We start from the raw sequence: 25766 nt of genomic DNA, 5'->3' as shown, positions 1-25766 counted from the left end.
TTTTACACTAAAGAAAAGAGCAGCTGTGCTGGGTCAGCCCACAGGCTCATCTGCCAAGGGGGTTATATACAGAGGGGAAAGCATAAGAAAAGGGCAAGAACCAACTGCTATTTCTGAGTGACTCCCCCAGACCCTCAAGACCCCAGTGTATTTCTTCCCTCTTGAATGTGTCTGTCTAAACCAGAGAGTTGTGTACCTACATCACCTTGAAGCAATGTGCCAGGGTTAATTACTCACTGCAAAATAAAAGAATAACGGTGTTTTAAACTTGCCAATTGTCAGATCTATTTGACACAACCGAATGCTTTTACTTAAAAGAAATAAGAGAAAACAAATCCCAAGCCCCTGTTTGTATTTCCCATGCTTCTGTCTGGTCACCCTTTTTCAGGCAGAATAGTCCTACTCTGTGCCATGTGGCTTGCACAGAAATACTTCCCTGTCTTTATCTTTGCCCACTCTAGTCACATATCCCTTACCAGTTTCTCAAGTCTACTATATTCTTCTCTGAGCCTGCTTTTCCTGAGTGTTAATAACTAGTCCCCAGCACCTGTGGACTGTCCAGAGCCTGGTTTCACATTAAACACTTCCTGTGGAGGTAAAGCTGACCCAAGAAATTCCTTCCCACGCTGCCTTACCCCTGTTTGTTGCTATAACACATGGTCCCTTCAGCTACAGCACTGCAACTGTTCCTGGACTGTGCCAGAAATGTTGCCAGTGAACCCATCCAGACCAAAAAAAGGGGAGTGGAGGGGAGACATCTGGAGGAGTATCTTTCAATTTTGTTTCTGTTTCTTTTAAATAATTATTGAAGTGATTTTTGCAGCACTACCTCAAAACTGTAGCATCAGTGCAGCTCGTCTCCCTTCTGCTATTTCTGTCAACCAGAAATGATCATATGGGTCACACTGTGCCCTTGGGCACTGTCCTGCCTAGTGTGGCACTTGCATTTTCAACCCGGAACCACAATGCAATTTAGAGAAAAATAAAGACAAGGAGCTTTTCTCCAGGCTCAGGGACAGGGCTTGAGGCAATGCAGAGTCCTCAGTGGCAGCAGTAGATAAGAAAAGCAGAAAAATCAGAGTTAAGGCTCTGAGCAGGGATAACAGACAAAGACTGTCTGGACCTAGAACTGACAAAGCTTTAACTAAAATTGGAATGTTTGGGTAGGATCCATTTGCTCTAACTTGACATGCAGAAGCTCCTCAGTCACTTTCCACTCGAGATCACATGTAGATGTGAGCACACCCTCCCTGTACAACAACATCCCGTGGAGCTGTCAGTGTAACACCCCCCTGGAGCAGGGGGGGCTGAGCTGAGGTGGTTCCTGCTGTAAAACCCTCGGGGTTGCCCTGAGCAGACCCCAGTGACTGTCCCAGGAGCTGAGGTGACAAGTCCCACACAGGCACCTGCCCTGGCCATCAGCACAGAGCCAACAAACTGCCTCCCTAACCCCCCAAAATAGCACCTCAACAGAACCCCCCCAGTCCCACAGCACTCAGCCCCTCATGCACACTTGGCACACTTGCTGGTTAATTTTGTCAGAGATTACAGTTTAAGGCAACAGGAGATAATGAAGCCAGACTACATATGCTCCAACAGTTGGAACTTAATCAAACTGTTGACTTTCGATGTAACAGAAAAGAGCTATAAAAACTGAAAACACTAGGATAAAAAATAAAAATGATACACACTGGACCTAAAATAGACACAAGTATCAACTGCAGCAAGACAAAACAGCACTAACCCAAATACCAGGCAAAAAGGTTGAATATGAGCAAACTAGAAACCAAAGAACAGGCAATCGTGTAGCAAATGGTGCAACATGCAGCCCATGCCAGAAATGGAATTGTTTTGCATAAACACGTACAGAGAGAAGGACTCCTATTAAAAACAAAGATTTCTAACCAACAGCTCCCAGGTTACAGCAAACCATCCAAGATGGTTTTATCTTGTTAGCCACCTCCACCCAGGCTCCTGTTTTCAAGAGCTTCTTACACATGAGTCAAGAGCAAACCCCCATTTGGTGACCTCCCCCAGAGATACCCTGTCCCCTGGCCCGGCCCCTCCATGTCCCCTGTCCCAAACACAGACGGATGCTGAGCGAAGACACAGGTGGTGACAGGGGCAGGGAAGGGCCAGGCAGCCCCTGGGACAGGAGGGAGGTCCAGGGAGGCTCCATCCCCACAGGAGTGATGCTGTTCACTCCCCCAGAACACTGAGGAACAGATCGCGGGAGCTGCTCCGCTGGTCCCCCTCTGCTTCCAGAGGTTTTTGCCCTGGGATGCAGCAGAGGGCATGGATTTGCCATATGGAAATGTGAGCCCGCATTCTGTGCATGAAATAGGTGATAAATGCAGCATTCCTGCAGCACAGGACCCACAGCACATGTGCTGCAGCAGCCTGCCCAGGGGCAGAGATCCAGGCATTTGGGATTCCCCAAATTCAAAGCACGTGCCCAGGGAAAAGGCTCCTTGGAGATAAGCTCAGTTACAGATAAAACCTCCAGATTATTCCAGTAACACCAACGACCCTCTTCCACTCCCTGCTGTCAGAAAACATCTACACCTATACCCAGACACAATTCTATACATACATATACACACATAGGGATGCACCACATCTCTGGGTCAGTCAACAAGCCCATACAAGTACTTGTTACAAAAATTAGACTCTCCACCTTTTTTTTTAAGACTGAAAATGCTTCTCTTCTTAGAACTGAGTAAAAAAATCAAGGTCCCCTGCAAATGGCAGATGATGTATGGTACAAATACCTAGTCAGTACAAAGATTTTCCAAAGCCTGTGACAGTTTCCCAGAGTCTCACAGGAATGAACCCTCTGGTGAGTCTGTTTTAAGAACTAAAAGATAATTTTAACTTTAATTTGAAGAATATGCCAAACAAGCAACCCTACAGAAGTAAGAAGCTTAAAGAAAGTCATGCAAGTAGTAGAATAGATCCATGTGTGAGTAAACAACTTCAAATCAATCAACTTGCAGAAATATTGACCTTCACATCTCAAAGGCTGCTAAAAGATAAAGAGGAGCATTTTATAGTCCTGAAGAGCAAGAGCAGCTTGGATTGCCAGTAAAAGCAAGTCTGCTGTAATGAATGAAATAATGAAGCAGTTATCTTATTACCTCCTGGAGGCTCTGCAGCTCTGAATCCAGCTCCTATTCCTTCAGTGCAAGAGCATTACCACACTTAGGAGCATTAAGTGCTGGAGGAACCAGGGGGACTGACTGCAGAGGATACCTTGCCAGCTCGAGGAAATTAGCACAGTCCCACTAAATATTAATGAAAGTTGATTTCAAAAAAGCTCTTTCCCAATTTAAATGAAGTAACAATCTGGCAGCAGTGCTACTAACAACAGTGAAAACGAGTGACACCATACAGAGTGCATGTTAAATGCAAGATCTGAGTCAACTGTAAGGCAAGGCAAATCGAGGAGAAAGAACATGGAAGTGATTTGCCATTTCATACAACTGATCTGGACACGCTTCATTTACAGGGAATGTGACAGCACAAAGAATGACTCTACAATGGGTCTGCAGGGTGTTTACATTAAGGTAGGAAAAATCCCCAAATCAAAGCTTACGCTAACAACTTCTGCCAAAAACCCAAAGTTACTCAAATGGAACGTGAACCTTATTAAAACAAAAAAGGAATGGCAGTGAAATTAAGATTTCAATTAAATGTATAAAGAGCAGTCCAAAGAGAAGAGAAAAGTAGAAAATGTGCTGTAACAGATAGTGAGAAGAACTGAGAGAGTGCACTGAAAATAAGGACCTGGGGAAACAAAGGCAAGTAGTGAAAGACTATTTTTAAGTGACTTTGTTCAGGTTTCTTTTTTAAAGAATAAAAGTCTTTCAAGGTTAAATTCTGTGAAGACTGAAGCAATTACACAGTTACTGGGGATAAAGTAGTTCCTAGCATGTGAAAGTGAGTGCAGTTCAGACTGTGCATTACACTGCAAGATGAGTGATTGCATTCCAAACCACAGGCAGCAGGTCTAATATGCACCCACTGAAAAACCTGATGTGGGGTTAATCAAAAGAACTGTAGCTTGAGAAGCTGCATTTTATTCCTTTTCCTCTGAAGATAATTTTAAATTATTAAAGAGTTCATACTTTGCCAACACCTAGCAAACACTTTCTGATAAGCCAAGATTATTCTTTTTTTTAGAAAAAAATCTCATTTTAAGGTAACAGTACGTATTTCTTGATTTTTCATCATAAGCAAAGATGGGAAAATGTTTCATGCAGTGTCTGCCTATACAGCTTGTTATTTCCTAATGCCCAGAGAGGGAAAGTATACTATAATCCTAGAAGTATTTGTTCCCAACAAAACTAAGGGATTCATACTCCCCATACAGAGTTCTCTCTGTTTGGCAGTTTGTGTAAACACATATTTCTCTGCAGTAGAATGGGTATTACATATCAGTGCCCAGGGAAATCAGTGTAACACCTTACATTGAACCATCTGGGGGAAAAAAAACACCACTTGAAGAAAAAACATTCAGTTCTCTTCTGAGAATATCAGAATGGCACAATGTAACTGCCACTACATTGACGTGCATAAAAGGAACGGGAAAAATTCTTCTTCCAAGTGGATTAAAATCCCAGGAACTGCACTGCTCAGGGCTGTAGCTCCTCCTCTGAACCCTCAGAAAAGGTGGGTGCACCGTGCAAAGGCCCCACACCAAGCACATTTTCCCCATTGTAGAGTTTCTGTAGGTGCTCCTCTCTCCCAATTGCCATGTTACACATGTGGCTGTGTCTGTCTGAGCTGGGCCAGTCACAGGCATCAGTGGTTCTGAGATGCTACAAAGCATCAAAACTACTCACAAACACTCAACAGGAGAATGGAAAAATCCTCAAAGAGATCCAGAAACAAAACTGAGCTATTCCAGCAAGAGAGACCCATCAATTTGTTAAAACATATGATTGGTGCTCCTTTGCATAATTTGTAAAGGGTTCACAGATCACCCCAGATGCTCCAAAAATGTCAGCATTCTAGAGAGGAAAAGCCTTCTCTGGGTTTGAATAGCAGGGGTATTTCCAGGTACAAATGCTCTCACACACTGCACTGCTGGCACATGTGCTCACATGAACAGCAAATCATCTCCATCTTATAACATCACAAGGGAAAATAAACCTTGTGTGACAACTGCAGAAACATTCATTTGGTATTAAGGGATACCCTTTAATTAATTACTGCTTTGTTTGGTGGCTGAATTGTTCCCAGTGTAACAACCATGGGTACATGTACCTAATTTTGATTTTGTTTCCTTTTAATTCAGTAGGATACAACCAAAAGCAAGGCAAGATTAGGCTGCAGAAGAAATCCACCTAGCAAAATGAGAAGGAAATACTAGTTTAAATGTCAATTATAGCTGCAGTCATCTTACCCAGTAAACTTTAGAGAATGCAAACTCAAGCTCCTAAGGAGTTTTGAGACAGTCTGGGGAAACCCTAAGCTATTATCCATCCTTCCAGTGAGACAATATTGTGCTGTTAAAATACAACAAGGATAAGGAAATTAAAACATGCCCTCAACACAAAAAACATGGATAATACTTAGTATCATATATTTGTATATTATTAATCTTCAAAGACCTTCACTTCCAGAAATAGCTGAGGCAGACACAAAGACATGATCCAGCAAAAAATACTTCTAGTAGGGAGAAGAGAAACTCAGGGAAGAGAAAGCCATTAAGGGCACTGAGAACACAGACACCACATTCACCCTGAGCTGCAAAGAGCCAGTGGTGGGAGAATTCCCAAATTCCTTTTCGCTGCCTTATTCTCTCTCAGCTGCCACTACCAGAGACAGGAGATTGGGTTTTTGGTACAATCCAGCTACAGCTGCTCTGATGTTTTTAATCTCCAGTATATATGTAAAAACATACATGGAATTCCTCCTGCATAAGGTGGATATGGTTACACAGTCATTCTAATCAAGAGTAAGTCTGAGCTGCTGCCAGAGATGAGCTGAATCAAGAAGCTTATCCAGCTGAAAAAAAATCTACCAGTGTCACGTTCTAGTTCAATCTATTTCTTGGTGTGACTACAAAACACTCAAGAAAGGTGTAAAGACCATCAGCTGTGGGAGTGGGAGAAGGTGGGACTGATCCCTTCATCAGCAGCTGCAGTTCATGCAAGATTAAAGCAGGCACATAAGAAGGAAGGATGAAGGAACATCAGGATTATCTATATTGCATAATGATTATGTGATTAAAATAACTGTGAGGTGAAATTCCAGGGGTGTTGAGAGCAGTAAGGAAAGCAAAGCTTAATCCCTGCAGGATGTGTCAGGAACTGGCTGAGAAAGCTGAGCACAAAGTGGGGTTTGCTCTGGCCCCAACCCCCTTCCCAGAGGAGCAGCCTCGTTCTCACGGGCACCACATCTATTTCTCCCCTAAATTCCATAAAAATACAAAAACTACAGAAGCTGTAGGGATATGCCACATTAGTGAGACCAATAAAGATGTACCAGCTCTTCGGAAGAACTATCTTGCATTGCTTCTACAGGTCATCAAATCTCTAAAGGACTGAAGAAAAGACTGGAGGTACCTGGAATTCCAATCAGAAAATAATTTCAGAAACAGATGTTGATGACTAAATGTCATCCAAACCTGACACACTGTGATAAAAGAAAGTGGCAACCACACCATTAACATGTAGTGCATAGAGAACAAAGCAAGCCCTGATGAAAGGAGGGCAGTGCTTCCTTTACTTCCTCAATGTTACCTCCAGCAGACCAAACATGTATTTGTAAGGATGCACCCCCTTTTTTTCTGCATGTAGAACCTCAGTCTGCAACAGAGAGGTGGATAAACCCTGAAAATCGGTATCATATTGAAAATAATACTGAAAATACTGTTAACAGTTCAGAAATATTTTCAATTAGTAATAATGAAAGAGTTTGAATCCTTTCAGATAGTCAACTGAAGGGGAGAAAAGGTTTCCTGATGTTTCTGCTCTCATACTCAAAACCTCTGGGCAGGGTAGCACTGTGAGCAAGAGCCTCATCACCATGAGCCCAGGGGGTGCAAAGGTGACACAGCCCTGAGGTACTGAAACAGGAGAGACAAAGGAAACTTCTGGAGGGAACACAGTGCTACAAACAGAGCAGGGACAGGGAGGGAAACTCAAAGGACACAAATGCCCACGTGCCAAGGTGTCCAGACAATGCACTCCTGGTCTCTGCAAAGACAAAGAAGAACTGCTGGCCCAGTGAAAACTTCCATTTCAGCACACTGGAAAGCTCTGTTTGGGTACATACCCTAAAATGCCAGCTGGCATACAATGGAGCCACATTTACTCTGGGCCATGTCTAATCAACACCAGCATTGCCTTTATTGCCTGAGCTCAAGCAGAGGGGGCAGGTTTGTTTTCCAAGTCAGCCTCTAACCTGTGGTGACCTGCAAACATCAGTTAAGGGTGACTGTAAAGCACAGAATATCCCAGAGTAATCGAGGCACAGATCTGTTCATGTTCTGCTACTGAACAGCTCCCAGAATCACTGAGGATCCATTCTCTCTCTGCTGTTGTGGGGAACAAATCCCCTGAGCACACAGGAAAGCAGAACACTCCTATGCTTGGTTTGACCAACAGGAGCACAAACTTCATTACAGAAAATTGGTCATAATTTACAGATGAGAAATTTCCAGTCTGAGGCCTAAACAAAATCTAGGATCATCTCAAGCTCTTTAGCTCACTGTCAGCTTCACACCAGGGTCAGAGAGCAGTGCAGAAGTGCCTGTGAAGATTGAACTTTTTGCCTGGGAGGCTCAGCTGCAGGAGTGGAGGTTCCCCCAGTCCTTCATTCCTACCACTGTGAAGTCAGGCAGTTTAGCACATGAGAAATGCTGATATAGCCCATTCTGCCTGTGGAGGGGGAGTGAGGAAATACAGTGGGTACAGCTGTCTCCACAAAATTACTGAAGGAAAAAATAAATAAACAGAAGAGACAAATGATAAAAAGCAGGAGAGTGCCATGTTTGCTTAAGAAAATAAAAAGCACAGTCTAAAAAAGTTCTATGAACAGTCTTAATGAAGGAAAGCTGACAAATGTACCTGTAGAAAACATGAGCATGTCTTGTCACACTTCACACAAAGAGCTGCTGACAGAAAACCCCCTGAACAACTGACTGTACAAAGGGTTCCAGAGCAAACTAAACCCACTGCCAACGATCTGATCCCAACTTCCCGTGGGTATCAATGGATTTACAGAGTCCAAACAACACTGAGCACCAACACAACCAGCACTGAGTGAGAGAGGCAAAGACTTCATGCAAAGAGCAGCCCCCAAGTTGTGTACACGTGAAATACAAAATATTGAGCTGACTTTGGGACCCTGAAAGAAGGAACCAGCAATAAGCCTGAAGAGAAGCAGTAAATGAATCCTGCTGTGAGAACCAAAAGAGAGCAGAAGCTTAAAAGAAGTGGGAATTGAATTCAGCTACAGACTTCCATGAGTTGGCATCACAAAGCCAGGAAAATCTAACAACTAAAATAAATCCTGAGAGCAAACAGCAGGAGCAGATAGATCAGAAGTGAAAGCACACAATTCCCATGTAATCTCAGAATATATTGAGTTTTCCTGGGTTTTTATTGCTGGAAGGAAACATGGGAGCACTATAAAAAAAAAAAAGACTGTTCATATTACAGGGAAAGAATTAAATATTGAGAAACAATAGGTTCTGACAAATACAAATATATGGCACTTGTTTGAAAATTGGACAAAAGTGCTAAGATTGGGCACAAAAAAATCTGCATCAAAACTATGAAAACCAGAAAAGTCAAGCATTCCTAACTGTTACATTAAAATCCCTAAGCTATTATAGAAAAATATAAGTATAAAGACATAATACGTTTAGCTTATAGAACCTTGGTTTTACAGGAGATTGTTGTCCAGAAGTGCAAGTTAAAAATATTAAATCACATTTTAATTGCATTCTCTTTCCTACTACAGGGTTTCTTTATTTTTTAAAAATATTTTTACCAACAGTAATTTTTTCAAAGGTGCAAAAGTAACACATACTCTTGAAATGATGGCTCAAGTCATTTATGCCTGTTTGTATCCCAGGCCTTTAAATACACTTGCCTGTTCCTTTACCATTTGCATGTGATTTCTGCACAGCTCAGGCTGTGCTGTCTCCTCCTCTCTCCTCCATGTAGGCTGGGCAGTTTAAGCATGTGAGTGCACATACATATGTGATGTATGTACATACACTCCAATACACTCACACAGCCATCTACAAATGCTCCATTTTTCAGGACAATTCCTTTGCATTTGAATTCCAAAGGTTAATACAAACATGCAGACAGGTTTTTTTTTTAGCATCTCATCTGCAGAAGACTTCTGGTGGCATCTCTTTTGAAATAATGACATGTATCAAAGTCAATCCCACACACACACACACACACACACACAGAGTCATCAAATATCAAAGCAATCATCCCTTGCTTTTCATTTGGCTCCTGCAAATATCAATAACTCTTAAGACAAACATACTACATGAAGTATATTGTATGTTCTGTACCACAGTAAAACCAGAAAATAGACTCCAGATGTTTCCTCAAATCCTGCCAAAAACGAAATTTGAAAAAGTGTTGCAAACCAAGCAAAGTTGGAAGCTCTGATGTAGGAAAAAAAGGCACAAGGAATCTGTACCTTTGTTAGCAGCAAATTTGTTCTGTCTTCACCTACTAGATAAGAAGGTCAATCCTGAATAAGTGTAAATACAGAAACTATGAAGAAAAAAAATTTCTCATTTTCTACCAGTTCATTACTTAAAATTACATCTCAGACCTTCCGCAGATTTGAGACTGAAAGAAAATTTTCAACAGCTTTCATTCATTTGGAACATTTGATTCCTTTGGGAGTTCATCAGGCTCAGCTTTTAGCTAAAAGTAATACTGCAAATGGGACTTGGCACCTCATTTTCAAAATTTGTAATTTTCTCATCTTAGCACCAAAGCAAACAAACAAAGTGATAACTGCCCAAGCCCTGTTCTGTTGAAATGCAGAGAAAAGGAGGTTTGCTTGAACAATCCTCGAGTAGGAAGGACTGCTAGCTCTGCACTGCCCCAGCTGAGCAGTGGTTTGGGCCCACTGTCTCTCCTGTGAGTGCCAAACACACCGGCTGCAGCACAGCAGCTTTACTGAAACCAGGCACTGTCAAAACCAATCATCTCTGGAGGCTCCAGAGGTGGATTCATGTGGCCCACAGACCCTATAAGGCCTCTGAACATAAAGGAGTCAGAAACAATTCCACAGGGAGTTCACTACAACTGCCTGATTTGTTTTGCAATGAGAATTTGCCTGAAGACATGTCCATGTTTTCCCTCAGACACAGAGGAAGACCAGGCCACTACTTTAGCCTTCATCTGCTGTTCTGGTGGGGACAGCAAGAAGAATGCAAACTGTAGTGCAGAGTCCTCCAAACTGCTTGTGTCAGCAGCTGTTCTTGAAAACACCAGTGAACAAAACAGGCCTTGGATCCATCACTTATATGATATACTTTTTCCTCCTATAAATCTGATTCCAGGATATTCTTTAATGGGTTGCTTAATACCAACATGTACTTTTAACTTGGAAGTAATGAACAAAACAAGGGAGAATTTGAAATGCATGACTTTGTGATGTGCCTCTTGTCCTTCAGAAGCACATGTGACAGCCCTCAACCCAAGCCCATTCTGTCCCACACTTTAACACACACACAGTCTATTGGACCAATAGCTATGAGAAAACACAATTGTTTACAAAAGCTTAGACTGAACTCCTGCAATCAGGACACACTGAACTGGGAAGGGGGGACACAATGAGATATTTTACCTGCATAGCACTCTTTCCCAGCTTAACCACCTCAAACAAAGTGACAGGGTCCCCTTCTCCATTCTGCTGAGGGTGGCCATTGGCTCTTCCACGACTCGCTCCTCTGGCTCCGGACTCGGAACGACCCTTGTCTGCTGGAGACTTGCGGGGTTTCTTGGTGGCAGACTGGGCAAAGAAAACCAGCAGAGGGAAAGTTTATTATAGCCAGACCTGAGATCACCCAAAGGCTTTACAAATTATACAGAAGTATGACATGTTTATACACATACACACACATATACACACAAGCATCACAGGAGAAGCCAGGCTGGAAGGGATCTCCCCAGGAGTGCAGCCTGCCCTCCTGCCCAAGGCAGGGGCAGCCTGCAGTTCAACCAGGCTGTCAGGGCTTTACCCACTCAGGTACATGGATTTATTAGATTTATTGATCACTAGTTATTGAGGAACAGCTGAAAAGCCACTGCCATGGCAAGGCAAGCAGTGCTGAACTCCCAGTGTTGAAGTACCAGCTCATGTCAGTACCCATATTAGTTTTACACAACACAAATGAAATCAAGAACACAAAATAAACTTTTAGCATAACTAACAACCTTTGTAAGACAATAAGTTATTAAAAATACACTTGTCATATTAACATTCATTTTCTGTATTTTCATTTTAATGTAACTTTTATAAGAAACTGTGTACAGAGTCATCTCTTCACACAAATCTCTGAATTGTACAGTCAGATATACTAGATCATCACAGCAGTCCCTTGCTTCAAAATTTTATGAGTTAAAACATTTTCCCTGTGAATCTAAATTATTTAATGTAAATTTTCTCAAGATTCTTCAAACTTTTTATCAGTGGCATAGATACCACTTGTAAGGATTCACCTGCTGAACAGTTTGCTCTGAATTTAAGTCACTTGCGAAACAGAAAAAAAAAATTCTGGGGAAAACAGCATCAGATTTTTTACTTCCATATTCTATTTTTTCTACCTACTGAGGCAGAAAAAAGCAAAAGCTGCTGTTTTTCCCAGAACAGTGAAGCTGTTTTGAGGAATTATGTTAAGGAAGACAACACACAAGCAAGTCAAAGCTTACATTTAGGACAATACCCTCACGGTACCATTTAATGGAGTGTACTGTAAGCCAAACTGCCACCAAAGCTTTTACTAAAGAACATAAAGGCAACGTTTACAGTTGCATATTCCAATGCAGAGACATCTTCCTTCAGAGCAAAGGGATCCAATCTCTGGCAGGCAGCTGGCAGAAGACAGCCCTGCAGTCCAGCTTTGCCCTTGCTTTCAAAGGGACCACTGCTGGGGGGGCAGAGCTGAAGAAAGGCCAAGGTAGAGCTCAACTGCCTCTTGAAAAGATTCAATTAAGGTCTCGCATAGAAATGCAAGCTGGAAAGCTTAAAATAATGGTACAGTCTCTGGGAAATTTTTTGGGTAACATTTGCACTTAGGATCAAAAGAGTATCTCCCTCAGTGAATTTTTAAACACGTGCAAAGCTGCCTGTACCAGCAGGAATGTTATCAACACATGAAATGCTGGAGTGCTACTGAGCTCCAAAGAGACACGTGATCACTATTTAATAAAATGGCAAAGAATTAGAAGCAAATTGACTCTTTGGAGATCTATAATCCATGTGCTCATTCAGTCTGGGTGACAGTAAGCACTTCAACCAGCTACAAGTCCTGCCAAACGGAAGCAGGAATGCAAGTTGATGCACTAATGCAAGCCCCTCTGTGCTCAGTTTTTCTCACCATGTAATTCCAAGGGAGGCATTAAACACTGCAAGGATGAAGGGAAAGGAAGCAGGTGGTGGATGTGAAAGGCACACCCCCAAAGACACCTTGTTAGTGGGAAGCCATGAGAAAGGCCACCTGCTCCAGCACCTGAGCAAGAGTACTCTGGACAGTGCACAGGCTCAGAGTGAGCAATCACTGCACATGGAAATGCCCAGTTTAAATCCCCCTCTTTGTCAGGTATCCTGGGAAAAGGGAGGGGCTTTGACCAAGACTCGTAGTTTGAACTGGAAGGGTGAGAACACCACTGAGCCCCCAGAAGAGGTACAGAAATAACAGACAGATGTACTTCTGACTAACTGCAGGACAAAGGCAGATTCCTCAAGCCCAAGGAAATATCTCAACATCCTGGCCCTGAATTAACACCAGATATATAACTGAGTCGACTTCTCTCTGGTATAGATTTTCTTTTGACAATCAGAACATCTCTCACGGGGGAGAAAATAAGTCTTGTATTTAAGAAAAGCCATTCTGCATCTAAGCTGGGGCAGCTAAATCCAGATGCAGGATCTGTGCTGAATCCTGCCTCAAGAGACAAAACAAGCAGACAAAGGATCCCCCGCTAGGAACTGAAGAAAATCCAACACTAGAACGTTCTGAGCTAGGCAAGGATTAACACACTCTGCAGGTGGAGGGGCACTGTGTCGGTTCCACAGCACTCCCACCCTGCAGGCATCTGACAGGGAGCCCAAGCTCAGTCTCACCCAGAGTGCAAATATGAAAGCAAGTCTCACACAGTCCTCCAACCTCCAGAAACTGTCTGTTCCTCTAAAGGTTTGCAGCACAAAGCACATGGCATTACCTCACTCATTAACACACACCATTACTTGCACAGTGCCCCCGAATTTACGGCAAGAAACTTTTCAGGCCATGTTGACATGTTTGAGCTTTGTACAGGGTCTACCCCTGAGCACAAAGGTCAGAGAGAAACCCTATTTCAAAAGGCAAATGTTTCACAGTGAGATGAAGCAGTGGGCTCCTCAGCATTGGACACCTCAGATTCAGCCAGATAGGGTGCTGGGCTATCTCTTCTAGATGTGCTTTTGCCAAGAAGGGCTGGACCAGATGATCCCTGAGGTCCCTTCCAGACATTTACTCTATGACTCTATCCCAGGATGGAGACACCCAACACTGCTGAAGCAAGTGAAGGAAAAGTCTGTGGACTGGTATATGCACAGAAACACAAAGAGGACTCACTCAGGATACAGAGTATCTGTGGAGTACCTGCACAGGCAGGTGTTCCTGGAAGTGCAGTGGCAAAGTCAAGCTATGAATTCAAAAATTACACTTGGCATTGAGGATGCCAGAGAGAGGTAGCCCTGCATCCCAGAAGAGACAGCTGCACTCACCAAAAGGTGATCCTTCAGCTCCACACAAAATAACCCCATCCTCTAATGCCATGAAGAGCTTCCCCACAGAAACAGCCCTGCCCAAGGATGAGTGTGGCTCCAGTAAACCCGTCAGACCATCGCTGACTGGTGTAAAAGTGGATGTTTCATAAGAGCAGAATGAATTTGGAGCAGGTCTTCTCTTGTGAAGACCCACCCAATGGTCATCAAGATACAGGAAAAACAGAACCTCTGTGCCCTAAAAGGAGCACAATGGTGGTCATTACATGTCCCTTTACACCCTTCCAGCCACAAAGTTCCAGCCTAAAGCCCCCTCACATTGACAGTCAGACATGTTTGTAACTTTTTGCCTTTTTAAGCATTAGACTGTCAGAATCCCAAGGTGGTTAAGAACTGATAGTTTTCCAGACTCAAAACTGATTTTTCTCCTGTTTATGAGTGGGATCTCTGAAAAGTCCTGGAAAAGACAAGCTGGTTAGCAATACCATACCTAAATGTACTCATAAATCCTTGTAACAATTTCCATAATCCAGGCATCTGCTGCAGTGGCAGAGCCAACACTGAGGTGAGTTAGGACTACCTGAGGGAGGGATAAAGCAGCATGACAAGGTAAGAATGCTTGAGGCTTCTTAATCACACAACACCCCAAGAAAGGTGCTGCTTGGAGCTGTGAGCCTGCAGCAGTTACACCTGTGCTTTCACTCTGATACCCAGGACAGCTGGGCTGGCGTGGTGTCAACAAAGGACTGAGGTGCCAAATGAAAACAGAAATTACTGCTGATATTTCAGATCTGTGAAGTAGATTCAACTGACAACAACCAAAGCTGAGAACTTATAAATTCAGAAGCTCCAGACCACACCCCAGAAGCAGCTCTAAAATGGCCATCTTGATGGGCACACAGCTCACCTGTTGCTTCAACGCTTAAACTGAGGCAATCAGGAAACAACATACTTACCTTGATTGCAATTAAACCAAAACAATGACAATTTAGAATTTTTTAGCAAGTAACACTTTTCCTTTCATGTCTTTAAAATCATTGTGAAGGAAAAAAAGTGACCCACATTTATAAAATCAAGTAATACCGTAAAAGTTAATTCACACACTATTAAAAAAAGTGAAAGCGGCTTGACATTTTCCATTAACATTCCCCAAGTCGATCTGATGCACTTCACAAAGAAATAAAGACAGGAGAAGTGTTACAGGTCAGTAACTCCACCTAATGTGCCAGTGTAAAATGATGGCCTCTATGTGCATTCACACTGTAAGTAATTCAGAGCAATAAATACCTCATTTCTCAAGACAGATGGAAGAAGCTTTTTAACCTCCACTTGAGTAAGACTGAAGAACTTGCCTCTCCAAGGCATCAGCCTCTTGAGAGATCTCTGTGTTATAACTTCATGTTAAGTGGAAGAGTGGTAATGTCTGAGCTCTCTCTGAATTAATCCTGATTAAAAACCCCATGGCACAACCTGTACCATCAGCACAGTTCTTGGATTCATCAGAAGGTTCTTGGATTCAAACAGTCACTCCTTTGGACTTTTTTGGTCACAGAAACAAACAAGGTGCTCCCTGTGAAAATAAAGACAGAGGCAGGTCCCCCAGCCCCCAGCGTGTACAGAGCTGCTCCAGCTGCAGCACTTCCAGGTTAGAACAAAAAACCAGCAGAGGAGCTTTGGGGATGCTGGGATATTCTTCACTGTTATGTAAAAATCTATCAAGAGTTCTAAATTTCATCTTAAAGAATCAAGGAGTCTGCTATCAATGGTTGAAGCACTTCAATCCTTCTAGCTAAGGCAATTGCTGCCACAGAAAAATTAAGAATAAATTAGATTGCAAAAATACAAGGACCATCCCACCAAAAGCTGAAAAGGAAAACTTCTAATGCTGCTAGGATTTCTCCACCAGGAAGCCACAGGTGGGGGAATAGAAAAGTCATCCCATGCAGATGCACTGCATTTCTAGTGAAATATAGACCGACTTCAGTTTGAAGGGACAGACCTAAAGCATCAGGCAAGGAAGCTGATACAGGACACTGGTGGAAATCACACCAAACCACAAACCTCCACTGCTGGGAAAAAGTCTTCAAAGAGGATTCCTCCCTGTTATTAATCAGCACATGGATGATTTGGAACTAGAAGCAAAACACAATCCCCCGCTGTATCTAACATCTATGCTACAAGATTAAATAAGGCCAGGAGTCTGCTGCAAAGTTAAAATCTCCCACATGAATGCAAAGATAAGGCACTGTGTAGTGTCTACTCCATACCAAAAACTGCAGAAGGACCTGAAAGCAAAACTGTCCAGGTTGCTCCAGGGACAAAAGGATCAAAAGTGCCTTGTTCCATCTTGCCTTAACTGGAAAAAGACACGCAGTGGCCCTGAGTATGGGATGAGAGAGACACCAGCAGAGATCTCCAAATTGCCACCTCTGGAACAGAGGGACTGCTGCTGCTTCCTATCAGAGGCTGACTCTGTCTACTCCTGCTCCAAAGCTGAAATACAGCCAGGGCATGGCTCTCATTCCCTCAATCTCTAAGAGCTGAGGTTTAAGCCAAGCTATTCTGAGCTCCTGGGAAGGTAAGGCCAGGTAGGTTAAAATAAAGCATTCCAACAATGCTGAACAGTGTTGATCCAAGAGAGGAGACAAAAAGGACAGATAAATAACTGATCTGAGCCAGAGCTCATTAATGTGAACACTGCATTGCATCACAAGCCCTCAGGCTTTCATATCCCCTACCTGGAACAGGAAAGCACATCCACACCCACGTATTTCAACAATGCAACGGACAGAAAGGGCATTTGGGGCAATGTTATTGAGGAGCTTCCATCAGAGGACCTTTAGAGGTCACTCCTTAAATACACCTCCCAGAATTCATTAAATGCATATGCAGATGGGACCTTCACACACAGCACCACATAAAAACATGCACCAAAACATCCCACTGCCTGGACAGATTCACCTCTTGGCCAGTCACTCCACAGGCACCTGGGGTTTGGAAGAGGACACGGCCCCAGCCACCACCGATGCCAGAGCAGGACATAGAGCAGCTCCTGCTGAATTCACAGCAAGGGCTGGTGACCTCGGGACAACCAGAGATTCTGATTCAGAAAGCCCAGTACACTTCACCTCTTTGCAAATCTACTGTCTAGTCTACTCAGTGAAGTATTCATTACAATAGTCCCACAGAAGTGGAGGGCTACTTGAAAAGCAGTGTTTGAGAATGGAATGACATGGGTTGAAAGGGATCTTAAAGATCAACTAGTTCCAAGTTTTTCAGGAAGGGAAGGCACCCCCAAAACATTATGGTTCTCTATGAATTGAAGAGGTATTTGCTACAAAGGGCAAATTTTCCAAAAAGCACCATCTTCTTACAAAAGTCTCAAATCTGCAAAGAGGAGCATCTTTCTTTGGAAAACAGTCTGGAAAATCCTCTAGTAGTAGATACCTTTCTGATAAAAGGTCAAGTCCATTCCATAACTACAGCAGAAATCTGTTTAAAATACACACATGTATTTAATGGAGTACATTGTGTGCAGCTCTGTAATAGAACCATGCTTCTACACAGAGGAGTAAATTCCCTTTCCAAAAGGAGCCAATAAGTTTATGGCAGAAGTGCCACTGTAGCTCTGATGGCCTAAGGACATCAGCAAATCAGCATTTACAGAGAGAGATCAAATCTTATTAGACCATAATATTTTAGTTAAGAAAAAAAAACTCAACCACAAAAACCAGCACAGCCTTTGGGCAGAACAAGCTTTCTTTAGGTCTACAACAGAAATGAAAAACATCAAAGCTAAGTATCAGTTGATAAAAACATCTCTAAATTAAACTGAATACTTTAATACATTTCACATCTGAGAGCAAAGGTAAGTGGTACCTGTGGAGGAAACAAAAATCACATTAGTAGAGGGAAGAGTGGGGGAAAAAAATGTCAGAGCTGCACCTCCTGTAAGAACCAGGCAACTCACCAGAGGAAAGTGTCTGGGTTGGCAACATGGAGAGGGGAGAAAGTGGAGGGGGAAGGGGACTGAAATGCAATGGTTGCAAAACCAATACCTCAATTACTAAGTCCATGAGTCCATGAAATAACACTGTAAATTTAATTGCTTAGATTGGCCTTTCCAAGGTGTTTGCATTTCTCCTCAAGGATATTAGACAATGAGTGGCTTTTTGGTTTGTTTTTTTTTTGTAGAAGAACCAGGGGAGAAATTTATCACAAAATAAAATGAAACAGGTAGCTGAGAGAGGCTGTGCAGTCTCCAGCTTTGGTGGTTTTCAAGACCAAATTGGAAAAGCCACAAGCAATGTGGTCTAATCCCCAAGCTGAGCCTGCTCCAAGCAGGAGGTTGCAATGAGACCTCCTGAGCTCCCTCCCACCCCATTCCATGATTGATCATTACTGGTTTTCCACACTGAATTTCTTCCAGTCCTAAAGATACTCTTTCTTGAGATTTTGGGGTGGAGGTCAAGAGGGGAAGAGAAGGTAGAACTGTATAAATTATTCCAATTTTTGGCAAACCACAGCCTTATAAAGGACACTATTTCTTTTATTCCCTATTTTCTTCTTCCAAGTTTTAAGATTGGATTTGGGGGTTTTTGACCCCTATGAAGCATTCAGATGATGCTTTCCCAGAATCACCTCTGATAACCCTAAGGTCTTGCTCTTTAGCAGCAGCAGGCAGCTCACAGCCCATCACTCTGTGGATGAAGCAATGGCTGCTTCCTCTGCACCTTCATCACTTTACAGGCACACACACTTTATGAGCCTGGAGTTGCTCTAAGCATTACGAGCAATTCCTCGTGTAGAAACCTGAGAGCAGGACCAGCAGAGTGTTCCAGTGAATGTCCCCACAGGAGCTGCTAATAAACTGAAATAGAGATGAGAGATGCCTTTTCTAACATTCCCCTTTCCCTCCCAGTGAATCTGTGCTGGGTACAAAAGACCTCTAGTGTTGCTATAACTTCAGTTCCTCCATTCTGATGACCTTCTGGGTTAGCAACCAGGTTCCACCAGCCAGGCTCTTTTATTAGATCTGCAAAACCCCATAAATTTACTGCTGAGATGTTCGTAAGATAATTTTGGATTTTGCCCTTTGCTTATAAGCTACACACACAGATGAGCTGCTCTCTTCACATGCTTCTTTAAAGTTTCCTGTAAAGAAGCTCCATGTTCATGAGCAAATCCATTCATCTGATGAATACTCACATCACAGGGAATTGTTCAAAATTCTTCAAAAAGGAAGACAATGTGCCCAGAGGAGACCAGGAGTTAAAATGCTGGCTCCCAAAGTAAGTTCAGAAACTGATGCAAAGTGAAAACCAATCCTAAGGAGGAATTTGCTCCAGCTTGGCCAGCACATTTGAGAGGAACACGAGGTTCCATCCACTCCTACAGCCTCACCAGTCCATGTTTAAAGACTTAAGACTTAGAGTGGAAGCCCTTCAAGAACCAAGATGAAGAACAACATGACACACAGAACTTTCCCTTTATTTTCCAATAAATTGGTTATTTTATAAAACAAATTTAAATAAAAGAGAAGCCTCCTCAAATACCCTGTGTAATAGGGAATCCTTCTGTACGTTCCTATTCAGGGGCCAGCAGTGGCAGAGGCTCTTGCAAACCAGCAGATCTTGCCCAGCAGACACAAGGTCCCCCTGCCCTGTGCCAGAGAACAGGGTGAGGTTCCCACTCTACACGTGGGATGCAGCTTATGCCAATTCCATGAATTTTTCAGATATGCCATTAGATTTTCTGAGGCATCCAGTTAATACTGTGCTGCAACTCTCCCCATTAAGAGATTATCATTGACTGAAAGGATGGCTCAAATGTCAGCTGTCACTTAAAATCCATTACAACCTTCAAACAGAAAGTGGTTGTGTTTACTGATATGTTCTCATGTCTACAAGAACAGTGCAATATGGCAATAAAAACAAAACTCTAATGTCCACGTGAGCAAGTGAAAGAAAAATTAATAGCTATTATGAGATCATTTTTATGTCCCTTTTTAGACACTCCAAACACTGTTTGCATATCAATCTGATAAATATTTCATACTACAAGTCTTCATAAAGTTTGACATAGAACTCAATAAAAGCCTATTTATGTGACCACAAGATGATCAGATGAAAAACAGTTTGCAGTCAATTTTAAATAGATGCATAACAAAGCAAAACTAAATTACACATACTGGAGGCCTGCCAGGACGGCCCCTTTTTCTTTTTCCTTTGACTTCTGCTTCTTCAAGCTCACTGCCAGCATCTGAATGTGCAGTAGTTTCGTTTGTAGAATCCCTAGGGGGGAAAAACACTAGATAAATTCAAATGATTTGAAACCAACAAGTCATCTATAACTGACTGATTAAATACTTAGTCCTAAGCCAGAAAACAGACAAACAAAGTCAGCATTCAAAGGCTTGCAACATTCATTCTGCAAACCAAGGAACCAGGCACTGTTAGCCCTGGCAAACAGCCTTACCTTTTCATGGGCTGGAATGTCATTTTATTGACTGGAAGTTCTTTAAATTAACAGCTTCACTTGAAACCATGTTACGCTTCCAAACTGGCCATATTAACCAGCACATCCTCAATACATCAATCTCACCATGTATCCACCAGTATCAACTTTCTTTCCCTCTCAGTGACTGCTGCCGTTCTCTGAGGGCCACAGACAGCGCTGTGGGGTCAGTGCAGCTGCCACCTCACTGGGACAGTGACACGAGTTTCACTCGGGTTACACTGTTTCCAGTCACCCCCAGGACTTGCAGCTGTTAATGAAGAGGATTAATGTTGACTGTGAGGCCCTTTGGTTTGAACACATCTATGATTTTTGCAGTTACAAAGATATTTTCCCTTGTACAAAGGAAAAGCCTTGACTCTGCTCAATGCTTGATAGCAGAGAAGCCCACACTGTCATTTTTCATTCGTTGCTGTTTCAGATTTAAGACCGTATTAAGCAGGAGAAAAAAAATTCCCCCAATTTTCACCACATCCCCAGCCAGATGCACAGGTACTTCTCTGCCTTCCCAACAGACCTGGCTGCTTGAAGGAATCAGATGGTAGCTGATCTCCCGAGGCACGGGATCTTGCCCACATGCAAAACAACACCTGTTACTGACAGGCTTCATTTGTACTGTGCAGGACCAGTGCATGAGATCTCTGTACAGTTTAATCAACAACTGAAAATGTCCTGGATTACTCAAAGATGGGGCAGGTGAAAACCAGACCTATGTGGTGCTTAATAGAGCCTCAAACACAAAAAGCAAATCAGTGATCTGGTTTCCAGAAACTGAGAGGCTTCAGCGAGCTGAGATCTACACAGACCTTCCACAGTGTCTGGGGGTTATTTTTTGTTTTATAGATCAGGAATGTGACCAAGAAAGCTATTTAATAATGCAGAAAGATATTACCGTATCAGAGTCAGGAATGTTCTGATACTCCACTGAAATGACTGTATTGTCTAGGTCTGCTCTCCCTCAAATCATTCCACAGAACTATGATGAGTTTCCAATATCAAGACTTTGTTTTTCAACTTTTTTCAGTTTGCAAGCACAAGAACACCAAGGAGCCCACAGAATCCTTTACCAAAGCCAGAATGCAGGAGAACATAGATGAATCTCTTTTTCTGGAAGTAACTTCAATGGATTATCTCTAAATACTCCACACACCCCAGAAAACCAGGCACCATAGATTAAAAAACAGTATTCAGGTACATTTGAGTTCACAAATTACATGCTCAAAAACCAGCATCTCTACAAAATACTGAAAATGCAGCTTTGTTTTGATACAATTAAAAAGTAGATTTTCTGCTTCAGAAAATACGAGACTTGAAAAATTGAGTATCGAGCTATGAATTTGAAAAAAAAAAAATCAAAAATGTAAAAAGCCCAAAGCCAAATAATAGATACTCCACACAGACTTCAAAATGATTTGGTAGGGCCACAGCAGAGAAAATCAATGCAGTGAACACTGCTGAAAACTTGTTTATGGGGGTGGTTGTATCCAGCCTTTACTCAAAGACCTCATCACACTGTGAGTCCACGTGACAAAATGCATATTGCCTCACAAGGGCAATTTTAATACCTTTGGAATACACAAGTGAGGAACCCCATAAAAATATCTGCTGCTGCCTACTGCTGTAGAGAAGTTAAAACCATTCTCTCCTGCTCTCTGCAAGAAAACCAAGCTTCCCTCTGGTCTGCTCAGATCCTTACTGGAAAAGTTTTAGGCATGGTGTGTCTGTCTAAGCAATACCCCCAATCCTGGAGAAATACTGTGCTTTTCCAGCTTACACACCTGCAGGATCATCAGGATATAAATATTTCCCTCTATTAAAACCAGATTCAACAATCCTCCCAGGCCAACTGCTCAAACCCTTCCCTTGAAACACTAGAGCTACATAAATAAATTAAACTCTACTACCACTTCACATGCATCCTGTCCACAGAAAATCTGACTTTGCTACAGCCTTGGTTCGGGTCTAGAAAAACCCCTGGAGATGTGTGTATTTAGTTCTGGAAATTTCAATTGTTTCCAAACACTGCATATGGAAGAAACAGTTAAACTATTAACTGTCCTCTCTTCTTTGCCTTAAAGACTGTTATCTTAAGCCTGCTTCTCTTGATATTCTTCTGGTATAACTTCTCTGGCTTGCTGGAAGCCTTTTTGGCTTTTCCCTTTTTTGGGAAAGGCTCAATAAATCAGTACTAAGGGTGAGATTCATCTAATCTAAATTTGAGACGTATACAATGCAGAACAGAAAATCTTTAGGTACAACATGCTTCATGCTAAGGTCAGTGTCCAAAATTGGTCAAACAGTTTAAGTTTTATAAATTTTATTTTCTCTTCATTGATCTAGACAAGCAGCTCAAGTACAAATGTTTAAAATTAAACAAGATGAATCTCATCCTAACAACAGTGAGGCAGAGAGGAGATTTCTTTCAAAGAATTTAAATACTTAAGGAGCAAGGGGAAAACATCACAAAGTAAATTCCCTTCAATCCTGGCATTTATTTGAAGTAGGGAGACAGAATCAAGGACAACCTACAGTCCTTGGCTGATTTAACATTAAAATAAACATCGTTTCAAGCAGCAGGGAATTCTGCCTGAATCACACAACTCCTGCACAAAAATGCCCTTGCAGTGGGGCCCTGAGTTCCTTCAGTTGTGCCTCTTGCTCCTGTCCCAGCCTTGCAGTTGCTCAGGGTACACACACGTGCCCTTTTGCTCCTCTTTCTGAACTCAGAGCAGGAGCAAAGCACCTCCCAGCTGCCTGCAGTCCTGTCAGGGCTGTAACACTCCCTGAGAGGAGCAGCTGGCCAGCATCCATCTCCCTCACTCCCTTCACATCTCGCAGAACTGCTGGGAAGCAATTCATCCACATCTTAATAGACCAGAATTATCCTGTCCTCATTCCACGGGTGTGTGACCAGTCACCTGAGGGGGAAACTTTGGCTTAGTCACAATTTATCTTTCCTGAAGCTGTTGTGAGGGAAGATAATCTGGGCCTAAGGAGACCTGCCTCATCGGAGAAGAGGAGAAGCTGGCAGTGCCTAAGGCTAAATCTTTCCTCTCCAAGACTCCTTTGACATGACAGAGACGAGAGAATATTGCAGAGTGTGGGGGACCTAAAGGACTGGGGTGAGCAGAGCAAAGCACACAAGTGATAACCCCTTTTAGGAGCTCAAGTTCACTCTGCTTTGCTTTCTGGTTTCTGTGGTGACTAAAGCATCCCAGAAAAGTGGCAATAACTCCAGGACTCCTCCTTAAAACTCTAGATATTATTCTGGAGTTTTAATAACTAGCCATTGAAACGATCCATATGTTAATAAAGAATTAACAGATTACTGGGCAGCCTTTTACCATGTCATGCTTCTGAAGAACAGATTTCCATAAACACGGTAAATTCCACATCTCTGCAAAATAAATGAAAACAAATTTACCTTCCTTCTACTATTACATAAAGCACTAGCTATGGAGTTTACACACCATGCCCCTTTAAAAACACACCACAGCAAAACACTGAGTTTATGTATCAGGTTTTGTAAATAAAACCAATTCTATAAGCTTTTATCAGTGTTGCTGAGGTGGCTCAAGGTTCCGCAGAGATAAATTCAGTAATTGCTACCACCACCAGATTCAGCCTTGTGAAAAAAAGCACTGATGAAGAAAAATGGCTAAATGCACAGGCTCATGAATCATGGATGAATCAGCTCTCATGGTTGATCCTCCACACTCCAAAGAGGAACATGCCTCACAGCAAACATGAGTCATCCCATTGAGAGAAGACTCAGAACTGTCCCTCACGCGGTTCAAATGCACCACAGGTTTTCTCCAAACATCTAAAACACCAATAAGCAAAATCATGTCTTCACTGTGTTCTGAAGCCAATTCCATGAATGCAGAAAGGTTAAAGATTTCTCCTTTCATGTTCCCTCAACAGAGAAGAATTCTGGAGGGGAGTATCTGAAACGGTCCTAAGCAAAGTATACTAATATATCAAATTGACTTTAGGAACATTTGTTTAAAGAGAGTAGCCAAAAAGATTAGAAAATGTTATTAAAAAGTAGAAATAAGGCACAGAAGTGAGAGATCAGAATAATCCTTCAAAGCAGCTTATTTAAGAGCTAGAAAGAAAACCTTGGCTTTCTGGGTGGAACCAGACTGTGGCTTCCCAAATCTGAATGTGTGAAGCAAATACCCCTAACCCAAAGATTGCTTCAAGTTTCCTCACCCTTAGCCAGATTCCTTCCTGATGAAAGCCTGGTCGGGACCTTCTGAATTAGCGCTTATCCCTTTCTCTGATACATCGTCCACACTAGACTTAATGTTCTGAGCCCTCAGGGGAGTCTCAGAACCTTCATGTGCAAATCCTGCTGATTTTTTTTTTCTAAAAATAAAGATCTCATCTTGTTCACAAGCAATCAAAACTGCAGATATTACTGATGATGATATCTCACCAACACTTTGCACAGTGGCAATTAAATGCTTCCCAGTTCTACCAGAAAAAAAATAAATACATGTTTTCTTCCATTTTTAATCTTTCATCGTATTGGTGGCTCACAATCATCTTCTGATTAAAGAATATGCTGATACCCTTAATGTCCCTCAGGTTTTTCAGCTGGTGTGCAGAGTTACCAAATCCATTAATATGCACTTTTAAACTTAAACTCTACAATATTTCACTCACTTCATAAGGTCATCTGGGTTCTCGAACTGGGGATGGGAATATCCCTTTCCTACCACGGCCATCACAGAACCTCACGGATTTCGATCCTTGGCATATTTCACAAATATTCTCTCACTTCTTGAATGTGGCACATCCAGGAAAATACAAACCCAGAAGATTTTTTCCACAACTAATCCCAAAGCTAATCAGAACCCCCCAGGCTGACACTGCCCATCGACGTCATCCCCGGCTTTACCCTGTGCTCATCCACGACCAACTTTCTTTAAAATAAAAAAAAATAAATGACAAAACTGCAATGCAGAGCATGTTATGATTAAGGGCATACAAATGATTTTTTTGTCCAAGCATTCAGTTTCTTAAATAAGGGGACTTGAAATGTCAGCTTGGAACACCACTCAATCCTGATAAACTGAGGCCCCTTCACACCCCATGGTAAAAAAAAAGATCAACATTAAAAAACATTCCAAAAAGCAAAAAAAAAAAAAAAATTAGTGTTAGTTACTGAACATACCTGGTGCAGATGCCTGGTGCTGGCAGTGGGGGGAGCACAGGGGGGATCTCTGAGGGGACGAGGAGGGGGATCTCTGAGGGGA

The 25766-nt window shown here is 42.4% G+C and overlaps 1 protein-coding gene across 2 annotated transcripts in view; it reads right to left on the bottom strand.

The window, feature by feature from the left end:
• Positions 1-25766, bottom strand: part of STAG1 (stromal antigen 1) — a 162584-nt gene that overhangs the window by 97483 nt on the left and 39335 nt on the right. Inside the window, exons 3-4 of one of the 2 annotated variants that reach the window (XM_027703865.1) lie at positions 20177-20279; positions 10843-11022 (exon numbers count right to left, since the gene is read on the bottom strand). In XM_027703865.1, coding sequence (XP_027559666.1) covers positions 10843-11022; positions 20177-20279 — 283 coding nt within the window. The remainder of the gene's footprint in view (positions 1-10842; positions 11023-20176; positions 20280-25766) is intronic. The other variant, XM_027703866.1, reaches the window with a different exon arrangement.

The sequence above is a fragment of the Neopelma chrysocephalum genome, unplaced genomic scaffold (assembly GCF_003984885.1).
Source record: "Neopelma chrysocephalum unplaced genomic scaffold, ASM398488v2 Primary Assembly neopelma1_252, whole genome shotgun sequence".
NCBI lineage: Eukaryota > Metazoa > Chordata > Aves > Passeriformes > Pipridae > Neopelma > Neopelma chrysocephalum.
This window is presented reverse-complemented; position numbering and strand designations above follow the sequence as displayed.